The sequence below is a fragment of the Urtica dioica genome, chromosome 2, assembly GCF_054948205.1.
Source record: "Urtica dioica subsp. dioica isolate 48M chromosome 2, U.dioica_male_clone48M_v1_H2, whole genome shotgun sequence".
In the NCBI taxonomy this organism is placed as follows: Eukaryota; Viridiplantae; Streptophyta; class Magnoliopsida; order Rosales; family Urticaceae; genus Urtica; species Urtica dioica.
This window is the reverse complement of record NC_142757.1, coordinates 53,179,613-53,193,660: the sequence shown is the minus strand read 5'-3', so window position 1 is coordinate 53,193,660 and position 14,048 is coordinate 53,179,613. Positions and strand designations below refer to the sequence as shown.

Genomic DNA, 14,048 nt, shown 5'->3' with positions numbered 1-14,048 from the left:
AGAACATTTTATACATTATCAATCATTCTAGTTTATATTTTTAATTTAAAGCAGTAAATTTCAAGCGCAGAGATGAACTATTTATAAACACATGAGTTAAGATATACCTCCTCCTAATAATCATCTCTCCAACGTCAATTATGGCCTATGTCTCCATTTATTTTCTCATTAATGCATATCCCACATTCTAATTTTTTATTTATTTTAAATGGCATCCTCAATTATTGAATACAATTATATACCATGTCAACTTGATATTTTGAGTACACTTCTAAACCGAAATATTTTATTATATGTAATAATCCGTTGCGTGCCTAATAACTGCAAGTGAAAATGATGGCTCTATTGTATTTATTTAATTCCCCACTTGGTATATAACTAAATGTGGATAACATATTTTACAAGTTTTATAATATTATAAATATTCGGCTGTAATTACCTTAGAGAAAGTTGCATTATTCATGTATCTATGCTCCCAAAAATGGACACAAGCATTAATGACCTTGTTCGAATAGTTAATCCCTAAACCACCTTTGATTTGAAGGGAAATTGACACTAATAATATCAATTATTTGTCACTTATCAAAAATAACAAAAATTCAAATATTGACACATTTAATACCAAATGTGTCACGAAATTAACTAGTTCGTGGCTAAAATGTATCACGGAACTAACAAGTTCGTGACCGATTTGGTACTAGCTAGATGTGTCAATATTTGAGTTGTGAGTGGTTTTTGGTAAAAGTCAAACAAATGGTATTATTGCTGTTAATTTCTCTTGATTTGAAATAGATGTTCCAGTTAAACAAGCTAATTAGAATTAATTTAGTTTTTATGACATTTTTGCCCCTTGAACTATGGCGACATCAATAGGTGACTCCCAGAATTTTGAAAACTGTCTTTCCACCCTTTTAAATCAGACCTCGATTTATCTTTAATGATTCTGTTATTAAAGCCGTCAAAACTGACTGAAAATGAACAAGTGCTCATCACGTCTAGGGAAATTTGCAGATTTTTGATTGAAGGCTTTCATAATAAAATATGAATCAATTTGGAGTTAATTACAGGACTAATGCTTTTTTAAGACTATTACTCTCTAAAATAACTGTTATTTTAAGATATATCGAAAATTTTCATTTTCATATTTTTTGGACAGTAATATCCTTCGATACACAATTTTAAGTAGTTATATATAAAATCAATATATACTTAAATAGTCATTATACATATATTAAACATTAGAATACTTTAATATAGTACCAACATAATATAAATTAATTGAAGTGTATTCACATTTTAAATATGCAAGGACACATCTTTAAACTGGATACATTTACAATATTGCATAAAAATTTCAAACGGATAACAATGACAAAATATATATAAAAAAAAAAAAAAAAAAAAAAATCTAACCACATATAATTCCCACATAAATTTAACACTATTGTATTCATAGGTAGCAACCTTGATGACAAAAGTATACATACGTATTGTACACTATTGTATCAAGATCAATTACTATATCTTACATTGACAACATATCTTGGACATAATTTATAATGGCCAATTAAAAAAAAAATACCCTTAAATCATACAAAGCTTCTTAGACCACCACATTTTCCATGGTGCCATTAACATTATCATGACTAGTAGTGATAATAAGTTGTGGGACTTGTTCAAAAGAAGATTCAGCCTTTGAGGCTCCCAATAAAGGAGCAATAGAGCCCACAAAAGCAGCGTTGATATAAGTAGTGGGCTCTAAATGGGAATAGTCCGATCTCGAGTCCGTGAACTTGTCATTGCTATTTGGGCCTCCAACAATAGCCCCAACATGGACATTTGGGTTGGGCTTGTTTGAGGAGAAATAGGCTTGCCCTTCGTTGCATCCAATTTTGCTTGGGTGAGACTTGATGGAGGGAACAGAAGAGCCTCGGTGGTGTAGTTGAGTTGGATATTTGTTGCCAAATCCAACCATGTATGACATTTTCATGGGGTTGTTTCCAAGTATATAGTCCACCTGAAAGAAAAAAAAAATTGTATTATTTTCATAAAACTTTTATCATTTGTTTGTAGTAAAACTGTCCAAAGACATAGTTGCTACTATTTTGGTCCAAATTATCAAAATTGCTACTAGTTGAGATCGTTTCCCTATCATTTACATGGATAATATTTTACAAGTTTATATTTAGGTTTTGTTTTTTTAGGGATGAGGATGTTTTTTAGTACTCTGAAATTCGAAGACATTATGAATATGAATGGTAGTAAGAACCATGTTTTTTTCAATTTTGAAACCATGTTTTCTCTTTATATTTCAAATGTAAGAGTACTCTTAGGAGAATTTTTTTTACGATAAAATCATCATAAAATACTATGTGTATATTAAATATAGGATGAGAACAAATATTTTTATCGGTCCTAAAAATTAAAAAAATTAAAAAAAAAAAACCCCTACAAGTAAGCGTTTGAAGAAACTGTATGATGCTAGCAAATGACTTTATATTTTTTGTTTTGTTTTGATTTTTGTGCTCAACCGTCTCTTATATTGCCACGTGCATATTAATCTTCACCCCTTGTGTATACGTACATCATCACATCACAACCATATAGCTAGAATTCTTGAACATACGCGAAAAATAGTAACATACCATATTTTTCTTGGTCATTTTTTCATACATTCTAAAACGAACAATAACAAAACAAACGAATGAATAAAAAAAAAAAACCTGTGATTTGGCAAAGGCTCTGATTTGAGAAGGAGAGAACTTGGCGGAGTTACATTGGACTCCACTAACACCAGCTGAGCTTAAAGTCTTGGAGTAACTAAATAGTACTGTGGACACGCTTGTAACGTATTGCAAGTTACTGCTATCTCTTGTATACAATAGTCCACCTAATTCAAATACAAAAAACAAAACAAAAATTATTATTTAATTCATCATATGTATATATATTAGAAAAATCTATAATACCTGGGGTAGTCTTGATTTGTACGGAACCACTCCCGGGCATAACTGCGCAGACAAAAGAGTTGATATCATTCTTGTACTTTTCCAAATCTTTCTTTCCTCCGTAGAATTCCTGGGGAGGGAAATAAATAAGTATATATAGTAAGTCTCATAATTTGTTTTGTGTTTCATTCAGAGTTATATGTATGTATGTATACCTTTGCTAGTAATAACTGAGCTCCAATAAGTTTGTTATCCCAGCTGAACTCAGAGATCACATGACTCCAATCTTTGTTGGCTGTAACATAATTCAAGTACTTGCTGTTCCCACTAGCCTTGTATAGCCAGCTTGCAGCCCATAACAGCTCATCCTTTAACACCAAATTAAAATAAGAAAAATAAAAAGGTTACGTAATTAGTGAATATAACTAAACAAGCAATAAACAAAATATTATTTCATTTTTTTTTTCTCACCTGGTAGCCAGAGTATGAGCAGTAAAATGGACAAGAAGCTTGGTATGACCCTCTATATTTGTCCGCAAAATCAAATAGCTACCATCCAAAAAAAAAAGAATCATTAGATTATACTAATCTTGATGAAAAATGTAAATTTGATTAGACATATAACTCATTTGAATTTCCTAGGTTAAAATTTCTAACAAAACTATCGTAGGAAATTGTTAGGCGTGAGTTGAACTATATTTTTAATATTTGAACAATTGAATATAAATTTTAATTGCGAGAACCATCAGACTTTTGTCGCAGCTAAAACAAAGATAGCCGCGATATTTGAGGATACAGCCGCGACAATTGTCACGGCTGAAAGGTTTTTCTCTTCTGGTGGTGACTATTTAGAACAATTTCTTATATATATATATATATATGACATGCATGTTGCTGCGGAATAATTAATATATTTTAGTCTGGATAAAGAGACATGTTCAGAAATATTTAGATTTGAAAAAAATGTATTTATAGTTTTTTGGAGACATTTTTATCTTTCTGATAAAAAAAATCGATATGAATGAACACCACGTGTGTTTAGGGTTCAATCTATTATTTTTTTCTATAAAAAAGATTAGTTTTTCTATATAAAAAAAATCACAAAACACTGTTCATCCCCTTTCTTCTAGTTTATATAATTATATAATATATATATTTATATTTTAGCGGGCCGATCTTACGGATTGAGAGTGGGATAGTAGCTTGGCGGAGTAAGCTGAGTCAAAGGATTTGAAGACGATGGAGGCGGAGGCAAGAGCGGCCGCGGCCTCGGCAGCGGCTTCGGTGCCGGGAGAAGAAGCCGTGATTTTGTAAAGAGTCCGCGGCGTGTCCATGTCCTCGGGTCTCTCCCAACACTTGTGGTCTGAGTTCCCATCTCCTACCTATTTATTTTTTATTATTTACCAAAACACACCCCCAAAAATAATTATGAATAGATATTTTAAGAAAATTACTAGTAATTAACAACATATTTTTTTAATCTCTAATTAAGTCTTATAAATTAAAAGTGGTGGCCCGTGATTTTTGACGAAATTCAAGTTAATTAGTCACCTACATATTTTTTGGCTTTTATAACTAATTTAAATTTTTTATTAAATTTTCTACGAAAAAGTTTCATGTTTTAAGCTTATAACTATATATTTGAATGCTTAAGTACTATTACTATGTAGATCATATAAAAATATACTGCTAGAAATAAATACAAAAATATTTTCAAACCGAGCATTATTTTATTTTAACAATATACTTAATGAGTTCATTACTGATATTGCTAAATATGAATTAAAATTCGTTATGTATTCGAAAGAGCAATTCATCTCTTGAAAATCCGAATGAAAAATAGCCAAAAATCAAAAGTTCAGGGGAGGTGAACACAAAAAAAATAAAAATAAAGGCCAAAGTGCAACTATGTATATATATGATATGCATGATAGTATATATATGTATATATATATATATATATATATATATATATATATATATGCATGATAGTATATGTATATATACCTGAGTGTAAAATGTGGTGGGTGATGTGTGGGATCTAATGATGAAATCGGTGCCCCAACGAATGGCGGATCGGAGATTTGCGAGTTGTCCGGCGGAGGAAATCTCTTTTTGGTACTCCGTGGCGGCCAATCCCAATAAGCTCACCGTAAAAGCCATTGGCCATCCAAACTTGACATTATCACCTGCATCATAATATCCCCCCACCAAATCCACCTATACATACAATACATATTATGTGTTAATATTATATTTATTTCATTTTTTTTTATCGTAATACCTTTAAAGCAGTCAAATTTGAATATGTTTTGATTTTCGCTTATATATAAGTAACAAAAAGCTTATATATATAAGCTAATTTTTGCATGCATGCATTCAATAAAAAAATTTGAAAACTTTGGAAAATATTATATAATATATAATAATGGTACAAGAAAAAAAAAATACTTACATTGTCAAGCTTGCCATCGGCGAGCCCGGAATTTCCCCTCCAAGTAATGCGTTGGGTCGACGGTAATTTCCCCGATCGCTGGCCTTCGAAGAACAAGATTGCCTTTCCTAGGGCATCCTTATAGTTATAGCTCGCAGATTCTACTTCTTTGGCACTTTTCAAAATTAAGCACAAGATGGGTATAGTAACAAACCAGTACTTAATCGCCATATTAGTAATGATAATTATTAGCTAAGTGTACAAAATAATTTATTACATGCAGATTTATATATGTATGGAATGATAGATCATGGGGTTGGGAGGTATTTATAGAACTTGGAAACGGCCTAGAACTATACTTGAATTACGTGTTTTACTTTACGTGGAAAACTTTATATTACCATGACTAGCTATTTGTATTGCTTTGAATTTTTATTTTCTTTGTGGAAATTGAAAAGTACATGCATGCATGAGGATAGTGCACAAGAGAGAGATGGACGTTGCGTGAGCGTAACTACCAAATATTATTAGTATAATATATATAATTAATTATTTAATTTACATGATGTGTATATACGATGTGTTAGTCATGTGAGATATTCAGAATTTCAGATAATAGCACAAGTCACTCCCATACTAGTGCCCATATTTCTTTACTGTTGGATGATTTGATCTTTGTAAATATTGTTGGGAAATAGTAGTTTTGGCGGTTCAAAAGGTTTCAAAGGAATATTTATGGTATATAACGTATGTGCTTTTATAAGAATCTATGGCGTGACAATGTCAAACTTAGGTTGATAGAAGAAATTTTGGAAACATGGAAGAGAGAAGACTATCTCTTGCTGCATACAGGGCCCCTCAGATTTTTTTATTTGAAAAATTAATATATAATTTTGTCTTATTTGAGCATTTGCCCCTGGATTTTTCAATTTTTTCAGATTGAGCCCTACTTTTTTTGTTTTGCACCATCAATCCTGAAATTCGAAAGCTTGGCACTTGAGGCTCTTTCACATAACTTTTCTTCATATTTTAGATACAAGTAATCTGAACTTTGTGATCCACATGTCTAGGTAATATTATATAGTCACTGCTACTATAATTTTGGGCAGTGCCGGCCCTGGGCTAAGGAGGCCTAGGGCCCCGAATTTGGAAGGGCCCCAAAAAAAAAAAAAATTCTGTATATTTAATCGAGCCTCTCCTCCTCCGCGACGGCAAACGAACGAGTCTATCACTCCTCGCGGCGCGACCCAAACGACCCTCTCACTCCGCCTCCGCGCGACCCAAACTCACGCCGAACGCGCCATCTCTGTGCGACCCGAACGAACGCACCATCTCCTCCGGCTCCGCGCGACCCAAACAAACGCCCCATCCATCTCCTCCGCCTCCGCGCGACCCAAACGAGCCTCTCCTCCGCGCCATCTCCTCCGCGCTCGCGTCAAGTGAAGTGAGCACAGCACCGAGCGTCCGAGTCCGACCGGCGACCGAGCCCTACTAAATCAAGGTGAGGAAAATTAGGGATTTGAAATATTGAGAATGGATTTGAAAATTAGGGATTTCAGGAATTGAAAATTAGGATTTCAGGATTTGAATTTAGGTGATGAGACTCTGGTGAGTACTCTCCATCAGTCTTCGATTGCACACCAGAAAGACTGTCCACAGGTCTGCAATGAAAACGCCTAAATAAACAATAAATCATATATGTCTGCAGTATGCGATTGGATCACATATATCGCGTCAATAGTCGAGAAAAGATCAATAGTTTATTACTAAATATTGAAAGGGATAAATAATATGTAACAAAATTAGCAGAGCAAACATTACACTTTATATACCTTTCTATCTTCATCAGTGGCTCTGCATAATAAACTTCTGTTTATAATGAGAATAAAGAGAGCGTAATAAAACAGACATTAGGGAAGCAATAGACATTAGGGAAGCAACACCTAAGCATATTACTTCATAGTCTCTCTCACTCTTTCTGATATTTATTTACTTGGTGAGCCGATTTGGTTAAGAGTTTAATGTTTAAAATTGCAGTGCTTTAATTGAGAAGCAACAGACATTAGGGAATTTGAATTGCAGAGGCCCACAACTCGTCTCCACTCTCTCCAGGTAAACCCTGTTTCAAAGACGTAGTATAGAAAGAAAAAAAAAACATACAAGTTTTACAACAGGACAATCACAAGCTTAGACAATTCTACGGTAATTTTGTACATACAAGTTTTACAGCAGGACAATGTAGAAAATATTTATACTGTTGAATGTTGATCATATATCCGGTACTTTTATTTTATCTCTGGCTGATCCTTCTCTATGGTTGATCCTTCTCTCTGGTTGGATTTATGTGAAAATTAGGGATTTGAATGTATATGAACTTGGCCTGGCTGCTTGGATTTGAGTTTGAGTATACACAGGACAATTAGAATTTGCGTGTGAGCTTGGCTGCTTGGATTTGAGTTTGAGTATAACTTGGCTGCTTGGATTTGAGTTTGAGTTTGATTATAATTTTTTATTTAATTTTTTATTATTATCAAAGGGCCCCAAAATTTTTATTCGCCTAGGGCCCCGGATGAGTTCGGGCCGGCCCTGATTTTGGGCTTGGACAGTGGTTAAAAAGTACTATCGTCGAACACAGTGATATGAGCTTTTGTTGCACAAAAAAATCTGTCGTATGTGTCAAAAACTTGCAACGGATTGCAAAAAATGTTGTACAACGTGCTGCGAGAGTAATTCCCACCGTGGTGAGAAAGCTTGGACGACAACTTTTGAGAAACTGTCGTCTAAGTTCCATGGTCTCTAAGTCACAGTTTGTAGTTGTGAGCTATATGTCTTCAATTTGATTTGTGGAAGAGTACATATAGATCAATTCATCAATTGCAGATACATATAGTGAAAAAAAATATATTATATTTGAATCGAGTATAATATCCTATCAACAAATCATTGTATTCTTAAAAATATCATGTCACAAGACCATAGGTGTGTCAAGTTGTTAAAATTTAGGATGTTGACATGGAAAAATAAATATTAAAGACCAATATGTAAAAGTTCGTGAAATATCTCAAATTTTTGCTACAAGCAAACCTATATATTTTTGCTATTTGGTAGAAATTTAGATATTTTCTTTGAAATATCTCAAATTTCTAATAATTGATATTTTGTACATAAAATTTTGCTATTTGGTATAAATGAGATGTTTTTTTTTTTTTCCGGCCCTTCCAATTCTTTTTTCTTGTGCTTTTTCTGAAGGAAAAATGTCTGGCTACTGGCTTGCTGCATTTTTTTTGTCCCATGTATTTTAAGTTTAAATTTCTTAATTAGTCGCTTGTCTTTTTCTTCAATTTCTTTTTTTTTATATCTATACCTATCTTCTTCTCCTCCATAAACAGGAAAGATCTGCTTACCGGAAAAACACAGTTAAGTGGTACAATATATTTTTTATGTAGAAATTATTGATAATATATGGGATTAATTTGTCACTTTCATTTTCAGTCAGATTACTGTGGGTCAGAACAATTTTGCAGTTAATAGAGAAAAAAAAAACATGGTTATTTATGTAACACATATATTAACCCAAATACATGTACAATATATCAAGCGTTGGCGATATATTCTCAGAATTGACAATATATTGCTTACGTAAAGACATCATATAAAACTAGACGCAAAATGATGAAATGAAAGAAAATAATTGCGACGTACGTTATATAAAACGAAAACCACAAGCCATATATTTGCTTACGAACTCTTGCTTGATCGATATTTTTTGAAGCATTTGCAGACACGTTTCAATTACTTCAAGATAATAATATTCGAAGATGTTTACATGTCATGATGTTTATATTGATATCCCTTTGAAATAATTTATAATCTCACTCGATAAGAAGGAAAAAATGATTTGGAGAGAATCCATATAATCACTAAAAATTCAAAAGTTCTAGAAATGGATGTTAGAGATACTGTGAACCTAACAGTAACATCATAATTGGCACAATAAATAATATACGATAAAAGGTAAAAAAATTTAGCTACTACATGGCTTGCGTCACTGAGTGACTCTTTTAGACATACCTTATAATTTTTAAAAATTCATATTATATTAGTTATTCACCCATGAGGGAAAAAAAATCCAGGTGTAGATAATCACTGCGCGTCTAGAGTCCATACATATATAACCATTGTTATTACTTTTATTTATTTATTTTTTCTTAAAACCTGGATCCAGAAAGCAAAATTAGTTTATGATGAAATATAAAATATTTAATTAGTAGTAAAAATAAATGTTTTTAACCTAGGAATGGAGTATGATATAAGATATAAAAAATTAACCTGAATCAAATAACCAAACTATAACTCCATAAATCTGCTAGATATTAGCTATATATTATTTATAATAGCAGCCCACTAATACCATTTTAGCCGGTGATTTTGTGGATTTTTTTTTACCTATTAACGTTGGACTTTTCCTCATAAACTTTCTCTTATAGCAATCCAAAATACCCGTTGTGAATTAAAAAACTATAGTATAAGCTTTTATAAGTCTATTTCATCTATGGAACAACGTTGTATGGATATCAAAACTTGTTGAAATTACATAGCTGACTCTTTAGACTTCTGGATTGGAATATTCTTAGTCTAAATTCGAATTTTTTAAATAACTTTCTGTGTGTTGTTAATTTGTTCCGTAAGACATAAATACCTTATTTAATTTGTCGATAGATCAAGTATAGAATCTCATTGAAAGAAAAAGACTTTTTTTTCAATGGAATTTGACAAGATATCATTACCATCAAAATCCATTAAAGAAAATAATATTAATAAATTTCAGATGTTAATGTTTTTACTATTTATTTTCCTTGGAGTTTTGGATTAATTTTGATGAATTTTGATGCTATATTTCATCACTACATGGAGTGATATTGAGAATAGTTTAAAATTTCGGAGTAATTCGGAGAAATAACGATGAAATTGCGCTATTTTGAGAAGTCCGGCACACTTATTGCAATATGGTCGTTTCGCGTCAATTTTTCGTCGTTTTGTCATCGTCATTTCGCCCTTTTGACGCTGTAAATTCAACAATTTGCGGTACTCTTCCACAGATCTGTGTTGCCCAGAACTCCAAAAGTTCGATTCCGAAGTTTTTAAATTTTGTTTTTTTTTTAAAGATTGTTGCTGAAGAAGATTGGCCGTGTATTTTTTAAAAAAAATTACTGAGGCCACTGTTTCAGAGAGGAAGATTTTGAAGAATATAAAGTAACGAGGGCCACGTTAATTTCAGGCCCATGTGGACCCCTTTTATTTCTTCAAATTTGGTAAAGAGGCTTGGGCCATTTTGTAGAGAAAATTAGTAATGGGCTTTGAATTAGTTATCATGTTTCGGAATATAATTTACTATAATTTATAAATACAAATGTATAAAAGAAAATAGGAAGTAAACATTTATAAGTAATTTTTTTTCACAGTATGGTATAAAAACATGTGTATGAAACTTATTTTTTATATTTGAAATTTTGCAGCGTTATATCCGTCGTAATTTCCGTGTTTTATCACATTGCGTCGGTCACCGCTATTTTCGTAGACGCAATTTTTTCAAATTTCCACATTATTTCCGTTGTAATTTTTATCGACCACCACAATTTCTGATTTTTTGGCACAAAATCGACAATCGACATTTCAATCGCATAAAACAAAATGAGAAGTTTTTCGCTCTTGCTTAACAAGCAATGAAAGAGACATGAAAGAATTTTCACACTCAAAATATTTATGTGAACCAAATTTTAAAGCGACATGAAATCTCTCGTAAAAGAGATTCACCACGTGTCAGCGTGTGTATATGGGTCTAATTCTAAAAAATAGTAGGATGAATTAGCTTTTCAAATATTTATAAATATAATATTAAACATTGGTGGATTACAAGGTGATGTAAAATAGAGAGACCCACGCAGAGAAGACCCATGGAGGTGCGAGGAGAACAGAGGAAGTCAAAGATTTTGGAGAAATTGAGGAGGACACTCGGAGTTTAAATTGATTGAGATAAATGTTTTTGGCAAGTTGAGAGAAGCATAGATTAAATAGCGAAGAAGGATATGGATTCTTCAATTTGACGAAATCGCGACTAATATTTATTTTCGCCTATGGGCGTGACTTCTCCCGCCCATTATATTTTTAGTTGAAAAGGGGCAAAATATCGCTTAAAATTTCAATGAAATCTTGTGTAGTTGGCATGAGTTATGGCACATAAAAAGTTGCAGCTAAATGAGCACGAGTTTTCATTTTTGTTGTACTTACATTACATTCTGTGTAGTGTTGTTTTATAGTCAATTCAAAAAATATAAAATAATATATATATTTTTAAATATTCCTTTTCGGTGCAAATGTTTCCAATTTGATTCAATGATTTTTTTTTCCAAAAATAGTAAGCTCTTTCTTTTCCTTTGGATTTTAATGGAATTCGATGATATTTTGATAGTTTACATTGAGAAATGAAATTTTAGAAACGAAAATATCATATGCATGTTTTTTTTTTTTTTTTTTTTTTTTTTTTCCGAGTTTCTCCTCAATTAATGACTATGGAATTATTAATCAAAATGCCTCAACGTAACTGACTGAAACTCTCTTCATAGTTGGTATAAAAAAAAAGAGAAATTGTCCAATTTGCCACCAATTTCATAACATTTTATTACTTTCCACCAAAAGACTAATTTGGTTCAAAATGTCACCATCTATATCAACAATGTTGACATCTATTTTTTCCATTCACGATTAGATGTCAATATTGTTGACATAAATGTCAACATTGTTGACATATCGGTGGCATTTTGGGCTAAAAAATGACATGAAGTAGCCAATTCAAACTATAACTTTTGCAAAATAGTCATAGTTTCATTAGGTATAGCAAAATAGCCAATTGAGAGTACTACGACTTTTAATCCTGTCTCGATTAATTTTAATTCAGCCTTCATAAAGCTTACATTCTGTCTTTATAGTTCGTTGGGATTAAATTTAATCCAGCCTAGATTAATCTTACTTAGACTAGTTTGCTTATAGTTGGCAAACTATGGCTATTTTGCAAAAGCTTAAGTTCTATTTGGCTATATAGCCGCTTGACCATTAATCTTTTGGTGGAAAGTGAGAAAATGTTATGAAATTAGTGGCAAATCGGACAATTTCTCTATTAAAAAAAAAAAAAAGTCAAATCCGTACCAGAAAAAAAAAAAAAAAAAAAAAAACCCGTACTAGATATGAAGAATTGGCAATCAAGCTAATTATATATATATATATATATATATATATATATATATATATATATATATATATATGTACTTATACATATATAGGAACGAGAAAGAAGAATTATTTCTCGACCCTGATGGATTCTCGTTCGTAGATTGAATAACTTTTATAGGGGTGATGAGAATGGACAGAAAAGAGAAAGATTGAGATAAATGAGATATAAAGGCAATGGAAAGAGTAGATACCTTAATTTAAAATGAATAAAAATAGTACAATTTGCAATTTGAACATTTGAATTAGAATGCATAAAGAAAATGGAGAGATAGAAAGCCTTAATCTATAGATAGGTAACTATCGAGAACTTGTTGTAAATGTTCCAATAATGTATATGAACCCTAAATTTATAAGCTTAGTGGATAAAGGGTCCCTTTGTTGAGGCCATTAACAATTCTACGGAGGCAAGATAATGACCACTGAGCGGCCCAATTATAATTCCCGTAGCCATTCTTTTTTGCTTTTCCAATAGTAGTTTTTCCTTATCATAATGATAATGTTCTGAATTTGGTTCACACACTCACATTGCCATAAATTATATCATGAGGTTGATAGTGTGAAGCCACATCAATCGCCTAAATGTCATTATTTGGCGCAATCTTGTCGGCCGTGACAAAAACTAGGATAAATCTTATGCAATCTTAACTCGTATACAATAATAATACTAATAATAATATAAGATTTTTTTTCCATAAAAGAAAATATCATAGGCCTCTCATAGAAATATCGGACATGTCTTTTAACATTTCTTTATATATTTTAAAACGCATTTACATATCAAAACTTTCTCGATTATTATAAGATTTTGTTTTTTTACTAAAAATTGAACTACTCATTTTACTCTTAATGAATTTTCTCATTTTATACACTAAATTATTTTTAAAATAAAATAAATAAGAACAAAATTCTCGTTTGACTCGTGCGCTTGACTTTCTATTTCTTCTTCGTTAATAACTTGAGAATGAGAGAAAATTCTAAGGTTTCGAACGAGGAAAAACTACACATAGTGAGCTTTTGATCATGACGACTATGGAGAACTTGATTGAGCTAGTCAACCGGATTCAGAAATCTTGCACGCTGCTCAGCGAACTATGATGACAACAGCAATAATGCTTTGTCTCTTCTCTGGTAAGATTTTCCTTCTGTCGTCGTCATTGGTGGCCACGTACAATCACTTCTTTTGAAAATGAGCATTTCAAATTTTTTTTTTTTGAAAAAAATCAACAAAATCTTATAAAAAAATGGAGGATTTTGGTATGGAAACACATTTTAAAGTCTATAACTGATATTAATAAAAATTTGAATGGAAACTTCTTATATTTCTAAAAATTGTAGGAATAAACTCAATATTTTCGATTAAACACAGAGGAGACGTGATA

At 31.8% G+C, this 14,048-nt stretch overlaps 1 protein-coding gene across 1 annotated transcript; it reads right to left on the bottom strand.

The window, feature by feature from the left end:
* Positions 1-1,396: 1,396 nt before the first annotated feature.
* LOC149405622 (endoglucanase 20-like) lies at positions 1,397-5,678 on the bottom strand. Its single transcript, XM_089607357.1, has 8 exons — positions 5,404-5,678; positions 4,956-5,168; positions 4,130-4,330; positions 3,420-3,497; positions 3,164-3,316; positions 2,970-3,078; positions 2,724-2,890; positions 1,397-2,017 (listed from the first exon to the last, which is right to left on the bottom strand). The coding sequence occupies exons 1-8, from the start codon at positions 5,611-5,613 to the stop codon at positions 1,604-1,606; spliced, it is 1,545 nt and encodes a 514-aa protein (XP_089463483.1). The 5' UTR covers positions 5,614-5,678; the 3' UTR covers positions 1,397-1,603.
* Positions 5,679-14,048: the final 8,370 nt, after the last annotated feature.